We start from the raw sequence: 18587 nt of genomic DNA on the forward strand, positions 1-18587 counted from the left end.
AGGGAGCGCTCGACTGTGACTGGAGGCTTCGGCCGTGGCTAGCCTAGCCACAAAATTATTTAGTTTTTCGGTAAGATGTCGCGTACAAACTTTTTAGGGGTATGGATTTATAAAACTATTTATTTATGGTAATAATTGACAGCGCAAGCAAGGAGCACGTCCTGCAACGTGCCGTCCTGTGTCCATTAATTTGAGGCGTAAGTGTTAAGCCTCATGGGCCTGCAATAACACCGGACCAAGCTCTTCAGACCGGAGCACAATATTGCAAAAATACTGTCACAAAAAGATCTGCTACGACAAAAAAAAAAAATTATATCCATATCCCTAACAGATAAGCTCGCTAGCATCCTAAACTGCATCATCACTTACCATCGGTGAGCTTGAAGTCAAGGATTAATTTTTAGTGGACTTAAAAAAAGGAACTTCAAATTGGACGGACGATTGCTTGCTGAGTCCAAGGCCGTGGAGTGGGTTCGAGGAAAATGTTTGTGCGATGAACATGAATGTTTTTCAGTGTCTGGGTGTTTATCTGTATATTATAAATATTTATCTATATTATTCATAAAAATATTCATCAGTCATCTTAGCACCCATAACACAAGCTACGCTTACTTTGGGGCTAGATGGCGATGTGTGTATTGTCGTAGTATATTTTATTTATTTAAATAGACTCACCTAAAGAACCCCGAATCGAAGATACAATAAATTGAATGATCTTTATCAATACATTGAAAATTATATTTAAAGGCGTGCAAAGGGCTGTCTCAGTAAAATATTTAAAATACTAACGCAATATAATTAAGTACAATGATAGCTGTTAAGATTGTGAACGAATAATGTGGGTATTTTAACGATTTGTTTGTGGACACAATTTCACGGAATTTAGTCTACCTTCGTAAACCAAATTATAAACATTAAAGTTGTTCAGTTTCTTAATGTTCAATTTGTTAGTTAATATACATTAAACAATTCTCTATATGTTTTACTTAAATTTTCTATGACTTTATATTTTATAGTTAATCTTTTATTTCCTCCCTGTATAATCTTTATCATACCAACATTACAACAGCCAATCGGGTGTGATAAAAGTGCGCGCGAACTGTTACCGCGGCCATTAGAAGTTTAAGTGACTGGTTACAAGAACTACGGTGTGAAGAGAATATCTTCCTCACAACTTTCGATTCTTTAATATTCTTGTTTTTACTAAACGGCGTGCCGGCCGGCTTTGTGAACAATTAATTCATATTTTAAAACCATTGGTGTGCTCGTGTGGTATAGTGCTGAACTGTCCCTTTTTGGTAAGTCGAAGGCTGGACAGGACTAACATTAAAACCCAGCGCCCTAAAATTTCTACATCCTATCTTAGCGACATTTAACAACGTAATCTGCCCAATTCTGATTATTGAGAAGTCGTCCTCATAATCATATTAACCTATAGACGTCCACTGCTGGACATATGTCTTTGTGTTCCAAATTCCAAGGTGTTGTGCCGCTATTATGTATTGACATGTAATAAGTATAACTAGCTGACCCGTGCAACTTCGTCTGCACCAAATCAGATATTACCGGAAAACACGAATAAAATGACATTTTCTAAAGATGAATCCTAGCTAGATCGATTTATCGCCCCCGAAACCCCCTGTATGCTAAATTTCATGAAAATCGTTGGAGCCGATTCCGAGATTATATGTATAAAAAAAAAGGGTTGCTCGTTCAAAGATATACAAGAATATATTTTGATCCTTGAATTGAGAATACAGAATCCTCATTTAGCCATTATTGTATGCATTGTTTCCAAAAACAAGCTTTCCAAACTTGTAACTTTACACCCGCGGTATATTGCTAGCTCACACACTTTTTTCCATTTTCACATTTTGTGGTGAACGCTTATAACATTATAGGTAAAATTATAACTGTCATCTGTTAAATAGTATGTATGAAGTGACTAACCGTTTGTTCTCAACTTAGATGTCATTGCAGGAAAACGATCAATGGCTTCTTGATGGTTTCTTGTTGGTTGAATATACTTTTAGGATTGTGGTCAGAGTTACTAAAAACAGACAGATTTGACGTTTCAAAGGCGCTTTTGGTAAACCTAATTGAAATAAATTAATTTTGAATTTGAATTTCAAATTATATTTGGCTATCACAGTCAAATGACAGCCAATCCAGCAACAATCCTCATAACAATAAGGTCCATGAAAATATTGGCAACAAGAAAGAAGAGACAAGAAATAGGGAAACGAGACCAACATTGTCGTTCTTAGGGAATATAAAAGAAACGGAACGCAACTTCAATCATCAGAAGGTGTCACCAACTTGCACAGTCAGACGTGTCGAGGAAAATGACCAGAACGTGTCGAAGAAAATCTATATTAACACCTGGACCAGTTTTCCTCCGGGACAAGATAATTGATAGAAATGAGAGACTAGTTTCAAACGACGTTTTACTACGATCGAGGCAAGTGACAGGGTGCAATCATTGGGGCATAAAGAGCACACCTAAATGCTAAATTATGGCCTGCGCGCACTAAAATGTCGATATTCGCTGTCACTGAAAAACGGAATGTCGATATTTTTACAATGATAAGTCCTAGATGAGCTTTGATTATCGAGCTCTCTGAATTCAATGCAGCGCATTATACTCGAATGGATACGAATAAATAAGGAACGACTTTAAAATACTATACTCATATAGCTTAAGGGTGCCAATTCACGATTTAACTCTCCACATTTCCTGAGTAAATAAAGTGTCACCTCCGGCTAAACTGTGTGTTGAAATAGTGTTTTTTTATCGCTAAACAAAATTATTTTGATTACGACGTTTTATAAAAACTATCACCTATAATCCCCTTCTCATTGTAGGAAGAGACCCGTGCTCTGTAGCGGATATGACGATGATGATAAAAACTTTTTAAAACAATGGAATTTACTAGCGTAAGTGGCCATTTTAGTATCCATTTCATACTGAGGAAGGCACGCATTGATAACACTGAGAAGATAATTGGCAAGAAATTGGCAGTCAGTCACAAGGTAAGTTTTTGAAATTTTTCAACTTAAAACAACACTATGTTTTTATGAAGGCAATTCTTCGGAATTCTTTTCTTATTTAAATTATTTAATCGCACACCACGACACAGTAAGGATAATAAAGGAGAAATAGAGAGAAACACAAAGACTGGAGTAGATCATGTCACGAATAAGTCTTTCGGTATCATTTTTCATATCGATTTAATAAAAAACGAGCATCCCTAGCACAACTTTATGCAAAATAATGACCAGGCTCACAGAATTCATAAGGTGATAAATGCTAGCACATTACATCAAAATGGCCCAGCGACGCAATTTGCATTCTGGTAGCTGAACTATAAATATTGAGCTGACAAGTGCTTGTATATTTGAAGATATATCTGTGATATATAGCGCAAAGTTAATTGGGGGTACGGGTGTGTTGTTTTGTATGAATTATAAGATGGTGAGGATGATAGTGAAATTAATGTTTATATTTCGAGTCTGGGTCTGCCTTGACGTCTTAACATATATTACGGGTGGAATATGGGGTAAATGTCACCGCGGTTCGACTGCAAGTTTTGCTTTTCATTTTTCATGATATGACTTATGTTGTGGAGCGCAGTCATGATATATACATAAATTCTCCTGTATTTCCAGGCGCTCTATTGCTTGCTGGAAAAAGCTTTTTATTTCCGCATAGTTTTTCCGCCATTTCAATTATGATGATTTGTAAAATCTCCGAACTCGTAGGCTAATATTGAGTAACACTTTATTTTTTTTATTATTTTACTAATACTTTATACTTGACTATTCTGTTTCTCGCCGAAAGTGTCACCATGTTTTGTATTTAAATTTAAATAAAAAAAAACCTGTTTTGCATTGTTTGTTTGACTGATAATAAATATTGAAGAGACATTCATCAATTTCATCATCTTATACGAAGTTAGCTACATCAATTATCTGTTTTCAAAATTATTGTATCACATTCAATTTTATTATTTCCATAAATAATCGTCTAACTTTAAATGGGACTCAAATATAACACAATAACTAATTTAAACCTAGAATTATTTCCCTAACTAGTATTATCGCTTAATCTATACATTTGTACTTTACCGCTTGCCCTGTCAATATAATCTATGCGCTATTTACTATACTCGTACCAGCAAATATCTTGAATGTAAATTGGCCATGTCATAAGTCTGCCACAACGGTATTTGGCCTTAAAGGCCGTACGTTTCCAGCCTCTACTCCGTTCTTCTCATAACAATTAACATTGAGAACGGCTGTTTAACTATGGTTTTATCAGTACCTCCGTTTTATAATGATAGATATTGACAGATGCCATTACTAAGAACACTGGGTAAATTAGATTGTCAAGTTTAAGGTATATCTACTTATATCAGTGCCGAGGACCGTCATTGTTCAGTTAATTAATTGCATACAATTTATATGAACTCATTCTGAATTGTTCGGATCTGGTGCCTCAATCTAACCTTTAGTAAGCTGTAGCGAGCCCTGACATACGCACAGTCACTCAGTGGTATCTGATTTTTGAACGCCACCTATAGTGAAGCAGCCAGCAAATCAAAATTAAGCATAGAATAGAAAATAATAAATTTTATTGCTTGAACTGTGTAAATTTTTTTGGTGTTTATTTTTCAAATTATTATCTTAACACTTAAAATTTTAAACATTGGACATTAATTAAGAACTGTCACAAAAGTATTATGCGTTATTTATTAACCTAATTCTTATCCTATTTTAAAAATATGTCCATCAATTTTTTTTACCATGAGTGGTAAATGGTTAATATTTTTTATACCACAAGCATCTTCTGAGCAAAAGCTTACCTTAGTTTACATGTTTTGTCAATATAGAAAATACTAGCACAGATGTGTTGAAAATTTTGTGTGAATATAGAAACATAGAAAACTGTCAGGAGCCTGGACAGCACTGACCCTAAAAATAAATTTGGATACATCATCATTATGTTTAGGATGTACTGAATGTTAAAGTGAAGTCACTTAAATTCAAAAAATTCAAAATTCAAAATTCAAAATTTCTTTATTCATGTAGGCCTATCACAGGCACTTATGAAGCGTTCATATATAATTGTTTACATAATTGTAACGGGATGGTGATAACTTCGTTCGCCAACTTAAATCTAAAGCTACGAGGGTTCCAAACGCGCCCTGGTCTAAGAAGAGCCCACAACAAACTTAGCCGGGTAAATTTATTTTTTTGTTATCACCATCTTCCAGTAAATTTAAATTAAGCTATGAAGCTAGAGCAATTCACACCCAAGCTTTCATTACTGGCCCTCACCGTAAGTAATGAATAAATGGAAAGAAAAACTCCTGTAGGGGAGGCCGGGGCTGAAAGTTCCGATTTTCAAATAACATGTAATTTTATGAAAAAAAAATAAGATTTCAATTTTTAATATTTGATTTTATTAAAAAGTCTTAATCGGTCTCTGTAATAGTGAAGTCATTTCTGCTAGTTTCTTAATATATTTTTTTGTACAGGCATATTTTTGCATAATTTTGGAAAGGAACATTTAACCCCACTTTGGGGCGAGTTGTTCCATGTGTGGGGCAAATTGTTCCACTTGGGTAATTTAAATAAAGTAAAAGGATAATATAAGGTTTCTTTAAAATAAAACAATAATTTCTATAGATACGTTTATTACGTTGTTATAAAATGGTATAAACTTTAAAAAACACAAAAAAATTACTAGCTACGTCTAGATTAACATTTTGAAATGTTGACACTTCCATAACTGAACTTAAAAAAAGATAACAGAACATAACTGGCAATCTTCAGATAAATATTTCTTTTAATTCAACTATAATAGAGATTCATCAAGTTAAAAACCTTACAAACATAACTGCACTTATTTTAACTACATAAAAAAATAGGTAACCTTCTTGCAAACGCTTCAATAATAAATTTAATGGAAAGTGAGATCAAAACTTACAATTATAATAACTAAACAAATAACGTCAAATTATTTATCACCTTGAGGTTATCAAATTATTTTTATTAAGTGAAATAAAATTACAATGAAGACAAGTCATCAGTCTTGTTTTAATAAGTCGTAATCAACTTTGGTAACTTTTATTCTTATTCATCGTTAAATTCTTCATCTGACTCACAGTTGGGACACACATAAGTAATGTTATCAGTTTCATTTATACATTTAACATGTGCCCAATTTCTACACAAGCTACATTCTATCCACTTTTCTCTTGGTAGTGAATTTGAATATGAATCACAACAAATTATGCAGTACCATTCCAGAACCTCATCATCACTATCACTCTCGCTTTCTTGTAATACTCTTCGTTTACCTTTTTTTTGAGCTTTTCCCTTGCCTTTATATTTTTCTTTATTATTGTTGTTTTCTTTCCCCTTGTTTCTAATTGCTTTTTCTTTCCTTGATTTCTTCTTTACCTGTTCTTCAGCTAATGCATTTTTTTCTGGCGTGTCGGTCAAAACAGCTGTCTTTCTAATACGGCGTTTTGTAGCCATCTGCAATCTTGGGGATGCCTTTGGTAAAGGCTTTACAATTTCAGGATTAAACACAGCTGAAGCATTCATCTTTACTGGTGTAAATTGAAGTTCTTGGGCACTATTAATGGTCACAGAGGCAGCCTGAGATACATCACCCTGATCTGTTGCAGATTGTTGAGGTGGTTCACAAATCTGACCCGATGTTGAAGTGTTTATGGTAATAGATTCCGGCTGCAAAGTAATCTGAGGTAATATTTGAATATTGGATGGTCCTGGCTGGTCATCCATTTCAATCGTAACTGAACTGCTAGAAGGCTGGAGGGGTTCCTCATTTGAAAAGAAAATTTAACTACACATTCATACGCAAGTTTTTCGCACCTCTTCTGGCAGCAAACCGAAGTATATCGATGAACACTTTAAAATGTAGTTAACTAGCTCTTTTTCCTGTTCTGTGGTAAACACTGATCTGCTTTTATAACCTCTTCTTTATAGATAAGATAAGATCTTTACCAGCTTTAATTTTTTTTACAAATCGATGTCATGTGGCAAATTTCCAGTTCTCTGGCTACCATTTTTACTTTTCTTCCATCTTGTATGACAGCATTGGCAGCTTGACGTAATAACGTTTCGGATATTTCCCCTCTCTCAGTTTTTCGTTTGTAGGTACGTACCATCCTAAAAAAATGAAAAATATACTGTAAAAATGTATAGAAAATTTAAGGATCGATTGGGGTAAGTTGTTCCGGGGAACAACCAGCCCCTTTAGGAGGGAACTTGTAGCCCCAAATTATATTTTTGGATAAAAACTGTCATGCTAGCAAATTAACAAATTCAATTGAAAAAACATTCAAGCTACAAAATACCTCACAAATGCCACTCTAAAATTTGAAAGATGCACATAAATCGGTCAATAATAAAGAAAAATAGACCAAAAAGTTTAATAACGAAAAAATTTACTCACGTGGTGTTCTAATAGCACAGTGCACACGGCCACACTTTCGCCGCCGTCGAAGCAACTAAGATGGCCGCCAAAGTGGCGCGGTACCTGATGCTTCAACGACGCACTTCACGTGAATTGCTATCTCTTTTCTTTACAAAGTTATTACTGTCGGAACAACGTGCCCCAGGAACTTCCAGCCCCGGCCTCCCCTACTCTTTTTACCTCAAAAAAATTGACGCAATGAATTGTCAAAGTGTTCAAAATGATATCCAAAGTTTATGATCTATTCAAGATTACCTTTATTTGGCAAGATTTTTGACACCAGACTGAATTTGCACAAGACTGTAAAGTTTGGAAACTTCCATAACTGATCCAGCAATATACGTATAGTTGGTCAGATACATATAATTACTTTATAATCTATGGATACTTAAATGTTATTATTTCTGATTAAGTGTTTATAGCACTATTGTAATAAACTGTTATACAATTGGGTTAATTCTGTCAGTACCTCTTTGAGATTTGTATCTCGGACCTAGATCGCAACAACTCAACCATGTTTGGTGTTAAGGTATTCGTAAATGTTTCTTATCTGACCGAGATCTTCGATAACATTTGTATTATCGTTTAATACATTCTTTGTTTCTGGTATATTTAACTATACTTTGTGACAAAAACTAAATAGAGTTCTCTAGCAAGCAAAATTTGAAGAAGTATCTACACAACCCGCGTTAGAACATCGCGATGAGTTTAAGATAAGCTATATCCCTTTATCTCTAATAAAAGCAAAGGCCTATGTCCAGCAGTGGGATTTAAAAATCTATTGTATTTTTCTCGTCCCAATTGTAGCGTAGTAGTTGTGGAGCTTTTTGAGATAGAGCTCGTCCGGTGAAGTACTATCATCATGCTTATTTCTGCCGCTAAATAGCATTGTTGCAATGCTGCATTTCGTTCTAAAGGGCGTGGTTGCCGTTGTAACATCTACGCCTCAAATTAATGAACACATAGCATGTTGCAGAACGTGCTCCTTGCATGCTCTGTGAAGTATTGCTCTGTTTATAGGCAATGGATTTCTACTTAACATCAGGTGAGCCATCTACCTGACCCGTCAATAAAAACTACAAAAAAAAAACTATAAAGGACTGGATGATGGGATACAGGTATCTTGCAGGGAGTTTTGTTAGGGTAAAAGAAGGCAGATTGAAACGGTGATAGCGCATTGGGTAGGAGCGCGACTTCACTTCGGGAGTCCCAGTTCGAATCTCAGCACGCACCTCTAACTTTTCTAAGTTATGTGCGTTTTGAGTAATTAAAATATCACTTGCTTCAACGGTAAAGGAAAACATTGTGAGGAAACCTGCATGACGATACGGAGTTTAATACTCGAAAACGAGTTCTCTATTGAGAGCTAGCAAATTTTATACTAAGACTGCAGCATTGGCCAATGGGCTCTAATTATCCATCAATTGTTGGCGACAATGTTCTGATGCATTTGATAAGAACATACGAATAAACTTACTCTATCCACTTTCCACTTTTTTATCGGCTTTGTACGCTTAGGTTGCCTTTAAAAGATCACTTTTAGCCTTTGCACCCTAGCACTAAGTACTATTACTGGTTTCCGTGTATTTTTTCTGTGTTGTAATGTATTATGGTGCAATAAAGTTTTTCTATTCTATTCTATTCTATTCTATTCTATATCATGAGTGAAAGCAAAGCTCAGTGTGACGAAAATATAAACAAAGATTACGTTTTTTAGGTAATTTCAAAACCAGGTTGGTAACATTAAACATGTGGTAACTGACACCATCGACCCATTTAACGCACTATAGTTTAAATAACTACGTTTCAAGAATAACATTGCTCTTCTATAGTAAACTACTCAAGCGACACTTCAATTTGACATAATAAGAGACGCTAATGTAGCTTTTGTGATGTTAACGTAGAGTTGTGTTTACAGTGCTGTGTTAAAATGTTTACCTCGAAGTCATGAATTTTACCTAAAAGCCAATTGTTGTATGTTGGCGATTGATAGATGTTCCAAAGGTCAGATAAAACATGGAATTGTTTTAAAGGTATTAGAGATAATATAATACCTACTAGTAAATTGTGTGAATTTGAAATTTAGTGGTTCTAAAGTTACTGGTACGTTTGAGCGTTTTGGGACTAAAACTGCCTCATGTACTAACATCTAGTACGAGGTTCTGCGTTCGATCTCCTGGTTGACCCGATAGTGTTGGATAGTTTTTCTGTCAAGAAATTCTTAGTTCCAGCCCAGTCAGTTTGGAGATCAAGTTGTCGATCCCACGCCTAACCTCTTTCCTCTTCACTCTTTTGAATGAATGAATGAATACACTTTTATTGTACGCCACATAAAATTACAGAAAAGTGGTAAATCAATTTTTTATACAAAGTATACAATTTGGTGGCCGTACTATTACCATTAACACTTGATTTATCAATTTGCATCCTATGCATAAAATAATAGAAAACCATTGAGAAACCTCGACAACAGCCATAAACAACGCAAATTAAATATTCGCACTATCATTATAAAACCGTTTAGATTCTCCATTATGAATGATCCATGGCAGACCAAGTGGTAACGTGATGTCGGACCTATAAAAGGAATGCGAAAGTAATTTCCTGTCAACTCCCTAGAACCGCTTAACGGTTTTTATTTATGAAAGGGTGCTATTATGTATTATTTATTTTCATTATTTGTACACCACATCTAGTCCAAAAACACAAAAAAAAAAACAAACACTTCAAGTACGTAGTAGGATACAAAATGCGGCCTTATCGCTATCTAACGATCTCTGCCAGGCAACCTCAGGATTAGGAAAAATAAAAAGAAAACTTTATTTCTGCCTTTAGAATGTCTTCAATCTTTTCTTGCTTTTGTTTCGCCCTAAAACCGGAGCATCCCGAGGAGATTATGATTTATAACGTTACACAACTGAAATTCCAAGCAATTGTTCATTGTAAAGTCAACATCTCCCGAGAATGAATTTAAGCTTGAATATAGCAAATTAAGCTTAATGTTTATTTTCTTTATTGCTCGAATGTCATTCCCGAGATAATTATTCTTTGTACCGACAACTAGGATGTAAGTTATTTGTACCACAGAACGATTTACGTAATTTAATAAAAAAAATAACACAGTAGCCTTTCTTGGAACAATTTACACATACCAATAAATATTTCGCACGCTTTCTCGTTGGTATTTCGAGATGATGAATATCAATGCAGGGAGTTTGTTCAAAACGAACCTTAATACCTTTGTGATAGGGTTTACGTAACATAAGGCGTGGAAATGAAGTATTGGCACCCGTTGATTGAAGGGGCTATACTTAACACCGCATAACAATTATTTTTTATTGGATAAATTCTTTTGGCGGCATTTTATTACTGTAAAATGTGGTTTGCAATTAAATTCCTGTTGTAGCGTTGATGTGTTGCATAAACACTAAAAAGGACTTGTTTTTTCACTTGAGTGATTTTACCTTCGATCTACAAACTACTTTTTGATCAAATTTAATTTTGAAATTTAATTTAATTTGTATAAACCTTTAAAAATAAATGTTAATACAAATTAAATAGCAATACAAAATCGACTATCGCTCTTAATTATTATAAAAGATTAAAATAAAATTATTTTGTACAAGATTTCTAAGTCGGTTTCAAGTACCTTACATGTATATTACACTCTCGGTCTCCTTACAGTGCTCGCTTACAGCTCGCACGCTTAAACCGCCTTGACAGTAAAACTCAATTTTGCATACTTTATATTTAACTATTATTATAAGTTGCAGGCATAGCTCAACACAAGTGGATTCTACACTATAGGGTACGCAGATGACATTGCTATTCTCATCAGCGGTAAACTAGAATACACGCTATGCGAAATCATGCAAAGAGCTTTACGACTAATTGAAAGGTGGTGTAAGGAAAACGATCTTTCAGTAAACCCTAAGAAAACACAGCTGGTTCTCTTCACTAACAAAAGGAAACCGGATATACCAAAATTACCCACCCTGTTCAATACGAGCCTCACCCTGTCTAATGAAGTAAAATACCTAGGAGTCACCTTGGACAGCAAGCTCAGTTGGAAAAGGCACATAGAAGACAAAACAAACAAAGCAACTATTATATTACACCAATGTAAACGCATGCTAGGTAAAACCTGGGGACTAAAACCTAAAATAATGAATTGGCTGTACCTAGCAGTAGTAAGGAGTACTCTGGCATATGCTGCACTCATATGGTGGCCAAGAACAGAACTCATAACTACCCAGCAAGAACTACAAAAATTTCAACGACAAGCGTGCCTAGCCATCACTGGCGGCATGAGCACGACACCAACAACAGCGCTTGAAACCATACTGGGCATCCCGCCGCTCCACCTATATATCAAAAAAGAGGCTACACTTGCAGCCCTGAGACTCAGAACCTCAGGACTCTGGAAGAACACCAACACAGCACACACCAAAATCCTGGAAGAGGCGTACAAAAGGCAACCACAACTAGAGTGGAAATGCGACAGAACTAGTAAACGCTACATATTAGATAGGCAATACAAAATAAACCTAGAAAAAGAACAAAGCAGCAAAACAGAACAAAACACCATCGAAGTATACACGGACGGTTCCAAAAGCAAAACAGGCACAGGATCCGGTATAGTATGCCCGGAGCTAAACATGAGTATCAGCTACCCACTTGGTAAGAACAATTCTGTCTTCCAAGCAGAATGCGTCGGCATCACTACTGCAGCCATAGCGATGACAAACAGGAAGGTAATGAACAATAAAATAATCATAAACTCTGACAGCCAAACGGTTCTCCGTTCCCTGGCCAGCAGCAGCACAACCTCTAATCTCATATACGACTGCCACAACGCCCTGGAAACACTCGCTGCCTATAATGACATCACCCTGAGGTGGGTCAAAGGGCATGACGGGAACCCAGACAACGAAGCGGCAGACTCACTAGCTCGCCAAGCCACAACACTGAAGGTAGTAGGACCAGAACCGATCGTACCGATTCCGTTCAGTGATTACAAAACATGGCTACATGAACAAACACAAAGGGAGCATTCCCAACTTTGGGCCAATGCAAAAGATTGTAAACAAACCAAAATAGCTTTCCCTAACCTAAACCAACAACTAACTAACAAACTACTCCGCCTGGATAGAAGCAAACTTAGGACGGTGGTGGGAATCATAACAGGACATAGCTCCTTAAACAGACATCTTTCCATTATAGGTGTCACCGACAGCCCTCTTTGCAGAGCATGCATGGAGAAGAATGAAACACCTACGCACGTGATACTGGAGTGCACGGGCGTGACAGAGCAACGCGAGATCTACCTGGGATCACCAGCCACTTTCCCAGAAGTCCTCAGCAACCTGGGCGGCATGCTGGGATTCTGGAACGAGCTTGGATGGCTGGAGTAGCGAGCAACACTGGGAAATTTCACGTACAACAAGCGAAGCGCTTACGTGCGGAAACTGCCCAGAAGAAGAAGAAGAAGAAGAAGTTGCAGGCATCTTGACTTCATTTGACGGCAGCTACCCTGCTTTCTGAGTCAAGGCTTTGGGTTCGATTCCCACAACTGGAAAATGTTTGCGTGATGAGCATGCATGCATGTTTTTCAGTGCCTGGGTGTTTATTTGTATATTATAAGTATTTAAGTATACTATTCATAAAAATATTCATCAGTCATCTTAGTAGCCATAACACAAGCTACGCTTACTTTGGGGCTAGATAGCGATGTGTGTATTGTCATACTATATTTATTTATTTGTCTGTCAAGAGCTTCACCAAAGGTCACATTTTCACCTACCTATATAAACTTCGAGTATAATGAAAATACACTTTATTGTACAACTAAAATAATTAAATTATAAACAAAAAAACACAAAATATAACATTCAGGTACAATGGGCGGCCTTATCGCTAAAAAGCGATCTCTGCCAGGCAACCCGACAAAGGAAAGGGAAAAAAACTTTAGGGTTAGGTTGTACCCAAGAAGAAGTTACCAAATTAAAAAATATATATCAATCATTACATCATACACAGTATAGTATATGCCATATTTCAAAGAAGCAAAAAAAAACAAATTTGTATAATAGAGGTCAGTGTATGATGTACATATTCCATTGTTTATAAATGACGGTGGAGATGACAGATCTGCCATACGCAATGTTGCAGCAATGGTTTATCAGTTACCCAGCAAATAAATATAAATTATAAATAAAGCAACAATAAATATTAAAAGCCGATAGGTAATTATTGACATTAAATCAATGTAAGCGAAGTGGCTGACAAGTGGAAACACCGTCCATAATGTTTCCTTGTTCGGCCAATGAATAAAGATGTTTTATTAATAAACTAATAGTGAAATAAACTACTGGAATTATGGCCGGATTAATATTTATTTATACTTGTTTTGAATGTTGGAAATTGTAGCGATGGTGAAATAGGCTAATGCACAAATCTTAAATTCAACTAAATTGACATCTTGAAGTTACTTTACGCAGATATTATGTCTTGTGTACACGTGAATTAGCATTACGATTCTGAATTCTTTAAATCGATAAAACTCTTAAAAAGATCAACACCTAATTATTATAGGCGCTTTAAAGTGATCCTTCTTTCTCTTTCCTTACTGTTTTGACCAGCGAACCTGGTTTTAACCATTAATAACTTTAACGTACTCGTGCGGATATCCCCATCCCTATCGCTACCTATCCTATCCTATCCTACTTCCTACTAATATTATAAATGTCAATGTAAGTTTGTTTCTTACGCTTTCACGCAATAACTATTTAACCGATCCTCATGAAACTTTATACACATATTCTTGGAAATGCTAGAAGTAATATAGGATACTTTTTATCCTGACATTGCTCGCACTGCTCGGTTCCTTTGGGAAAGGGGATGAAAGTGTTTGACGATTAAAATATTTTTTTGTACTATAGAGGTTATAATATGGGTTTATTTTTGCCCAAACTTTGTGTAGATCTGATGAATGTGGTTGGAGATAGACGACAGAACTCCTCAGCGGACAGCAGCAAACCCCTCATTTAAGGCTTAGCGATACTGAATAGGTACTTTAATTTTTTTAGAACTACAACTAAATTGAATGGCACATCAAAAAACAAAATCAAACGCAGACGAAGTCGCGGACTACAGCTAGTAATTTAATATACTTAGACACGGATAATTTAATGGTATATTACAAGCGGTCCCTCGCGACTTCGTCCGCGTATGAGTTTACCTTTAAATATAGACAAATGCTGTCGCGGACTTTTGTTTTAAACTTTTAAAGGGGAACAACTTTGTTACTACGCGGTTTGTTACTACTACTGCTACGCGGTTTTATCGAAACTCTAACCGTTTACGCAGCGCACGCAGCCGAAGCTCCCAAAAGGGGAAAAAACGCTGATTTTAAAAACATTCTTCATTGGTGCTATACTTCTATTGGTCTTAGCGTGATGATATCCTTCAGCGAGAAATTCTTTTTCTTTTTCTTTTTCTAATTCTTAAAAGAATTTCTCAAATCGGACCATCGCGGTCAAGTAAACAAACAGACAAACATACAAACTCTTCAGCTTTATATATTAGTATTAGATAAAACGTATCACTATAATGTTGTAGTATGTGGTGGTATCAAGTGGCATATAAACAAGTTCACGTTTGTTAAAACTAAAAATTCTTAACTAAATGAAAAATGGTTAATAGTGCAAATCTTTATAGTTCACTAGCTGTGCCGGCAGATGCGCCTGCATATATCGTAGTGTAGTAGTGCGGTTTTTTTCAGATTCAGTATTCTGTGTCCGGTTTCAGGATGCAATTAATCTCTATTATTTATTACGTTTAGATTAGTTCGGCAGTTGAGCCTAAAAAGGCCAAAAAAGGTTTAAATTATAAATCCATTTCACTTCCAATTTTTTACTACACTTCCGGCTTTGCACGCTCATGTTGCTTTTAAAAGATCCCTTTTAGTGATAAGGCCGCCTTTGCACCCTAGCACTAAGTAATATTACTGTTTTGTGTGTGTGTTTACTTGTGTTTTTCTATTTCTATTTTATTCTATTCCTTTGATCACCCTGTATTTTGCTGGAATAAAAGGTATTCTATGTCTTTCTCCGGGACGCGAGCTATCACTGTGCCAAATTTCATTACGATCGGTGCAGCCAAAGAAAGATAACAAAGAAACAGACACACTTTCATATTTATAATATTAGTATGGATATGCGGTTCGCATAATACAAATCCTTTTTGATTATTTTTGCTAAGTTCAACTAAGTTTACATGACTCAGTACACTCGATTTATGCTACCTAAGCATGCACTTACCATTGTTCTTCATGGAATCTACTTACGTTAATAGACCTTTACAATAAAATTTTATCTCTTCAAAAGCATGTAACAGCGCACGCGCCACGCCTTTTATAGCCAAAGCGGTTATTACTGTACATTGTACCTACATTCTTTAAAGGCAATATAAATTAATTTTCAATGCAGTTGAATCGCCTTAAAACGCCTTTGTCTTTCAGCCGTCGAAGTGAAAATAGACGATACCAGTTGTAAAGACAATCGGAACTGTCGTAAGAAGACAAGCCAGTATCCACTGGTAGCTACAAGTGTACAACCACTAATTAGAAACAAGTGAAGGATCACTACTTGTCTTTATCTTCCGGTTATTGGTGGGAATGATCACTGTATTCTATTTAGTTTATTTCACATTATACATATTTTGGAGGGATCTTTTTTTTTTTTTTTTTAAATTATGTATTTATAGTAGAGTATTTGTATGTTTATATGTTTGTATAAATGTATGGAATATATATTATATTTTTGTACATATCTTTAATATGTTATGTTTAATATGTACTATGTTCTTCTTCTTCTGCTTGCGGCTCAGGATCGTCTGGTCACTGGTTTCACGTCGACCGGCTACGATCTATTGTGACGCCGCTGTCTAGATCTCCCAGCAAGCGTTGGTCGCCTTCAGGAAAAGCAGCACTTTCCTTGCTGGAAGAAGTTTAGCATCCTCTGGTTGCAGTATGTGCTTCCCCAAAAGAGTGCTGCGTTTATGCATCAGCGCGGGGCAGGAACAGATCAAATGCAGCGGCGTCTCCGCAGCCTCTACTATGTAATATGTTTATTTTATGTTAATTTAGTTTAAATCCTAATATTTCACTAATGTTTGTTGTACCACCTACTAATTTCGTATAGCATTTTCTTGTATGCCTTTGGTTGCCTGGAAGAGATCGCTATAAGGCCGCCAAATTGTACGTTCTACCTTATTGTGCTGTTGTATTTGTATCTCTGTAAATTTTCTCTGTGGTGTACAATAAAAGTGTATTCATTCATTCATTCAATAGTTTATTGTAACGAGCTGTGATAGTCCACGAACCCGCATTGGGCCAGTGTGGTGGACTACGACGTAAACCCTTGTCATTGTTGCTGGACACCCGTGTAGTGAGCCGATAAGCAGTGGCGTTCCTAAAGTCTTGAATTTGAGCAAGCCCAGGACCTAACCTAAGCGACTAATTTAACTCTTCGTGATCTCTAAAAGTCATCGTTCTTGTTGTTCTAAATGTCAAACAATGTCAACTAATCTTTGAAAAACACTACGATTAAGGTCAAGATGCGATTTATTGTAGCAGTGAAAGTCCACCGATCCGCATTGGGCCAGCGTGGTGGGCTACGCCGTAAACCCTTATAATTGTTGTCGGAGACCTGTACCCTGTAGTAGGTCGGTTATGAATAATGTTATTAAAATAACACTTGCTTTAACGGTGAAGGTAAACATCGTGAGGAAACCTGCAAGCCTGAGAGTTCTCTATAATGTTTTCAAGGGTGTGTGGAGTCCACCAATCCGCACATGGCCAGCGTGGTGGACTACAGCCTCAACTCCTTCTCATTGTGGGAGTAGTACATTATAGAGAACTCTCAAGATTGCCGGTTACCTGACGATTTTTTCCTTCACCGTTGAAGCAAGTCATATTTTGATTGCTTAAAATGCCGATAACTTAGAAAAGTTATAGGTGCTGGGATTCGAACTCGGCAACCTCGAAAGTGATATCAAAGTCCTGGGCTATCCCAAAAATATACAAGGAAAAATAAGTTTGAACCTAACAAAATCGTTAACAAATTGACATGGAATGCGAACAGAAATAATCGCGTATCATCGATTAACGTTCAACAAGATAAACTGCGTCTGAATTAAAACGCATTTAGCAGTCGACGAGTCACAATAAAAATGCACAATTAAATGCCTCGGTGCGTTAAGCAAATTGGCCAATAAATGCCTGTAATTGAGACATTCAGTTGAATGAGTCGAGATTCAAATCTTGGGTATGAACATCGTACGCTTCTGTTCAGAAATGTCTTTGTAAACTCCTTTGTTTTTTATTGATACCTAACAATTTATTTTGTGTGCATCACTGAAGCTTAACTCAAATTTTCCTTAGTTTGGCTTCAGAAGCTAAATATTAATTTTAACTTTAAGAAATTGACGACCTCCGTGGCGCAACGGTGCGCGCTATGAATTTAAGTAGGAGGTCCCGGGTTTAATTCCTGGTGGGGAAGGGAATGTATTATTTCTGAATTTTCTCTGGTTTGGTCTGGTGGGAGACTTCGGCCGTGGCTAGTTACCACCCTACCGACAAAGACGCCCCGCTAAGCGATTAATTATTCCGATGCAATGTCGCGCAGAAATCAATTTGGGGTATGACTACCATACTTCCAATAGGTTAGCCCGCTAGGATATTCCTAGACTGCATCATCACTCTCCATAAAATGAGATTGGAGTCATGGGCAAACTTCTAGTGAACATTAAGTGCCATTAATAACATGTTATATTAAGACACTTTTATTCAAGTTCTACTTTACCAATTGCACAATTATAAACTAAGTCGTATTGAAAAATAAACTTATTATCATTTCAAAAGCCAGCGAAATATAACTGGTAAATCAATAGAACTGGTTAAACAAACCAAACCGAAACCTTCATAAAAACGATTTCGATAACAGGGTTAGAGACTGAAACTGGTTAAAATTCTTACCGGTTTCAGCCATATCACAGATGATATGGCTGAAACCGG

At 36.3% G+C, this 18587-nt stretch overlaps 2 protein-coding genes across 2 annotated transcripts in view; one reads left to right on the plus strand and one right to left on the minus strand.

Moving 5' to 3' along the window:
* Positions 1-18587, minus strand: part of LOC120632529 — a 190885-nt gene that overhangs the window by 81698 nt on the left and 90600 nt on the right. The window lies entirely within an intron of this gene.
* LOC120632909 lies at positions 11380-16147 on the plus strand. The gene is made up of 2 exons (XM_039902946.1): positions 11380-12592; positions 16032-16147. The coding sequence occupies exons 1-2, from the start codon at positions 11380-11382 to the stop codon at positions 16145-16147; spliced, it is 1329 nt and encodes a 442-aa protein (XP_039758880.1).

This window comes from Pararge aegeria, chromosome 20 (assembly GCF_905163445.1).
Source record: "Pararge aegeria chromosome 20, ilParAegt1.1, whole genome shotgun sequence".
In the NCBI taxonomy this organism is placed as follows: Eukaryota; Metazoa; Arthropoda; class Insecta; order Lepidoptera; family Nymphalidae; genus Pararge; species Pararge aegeria.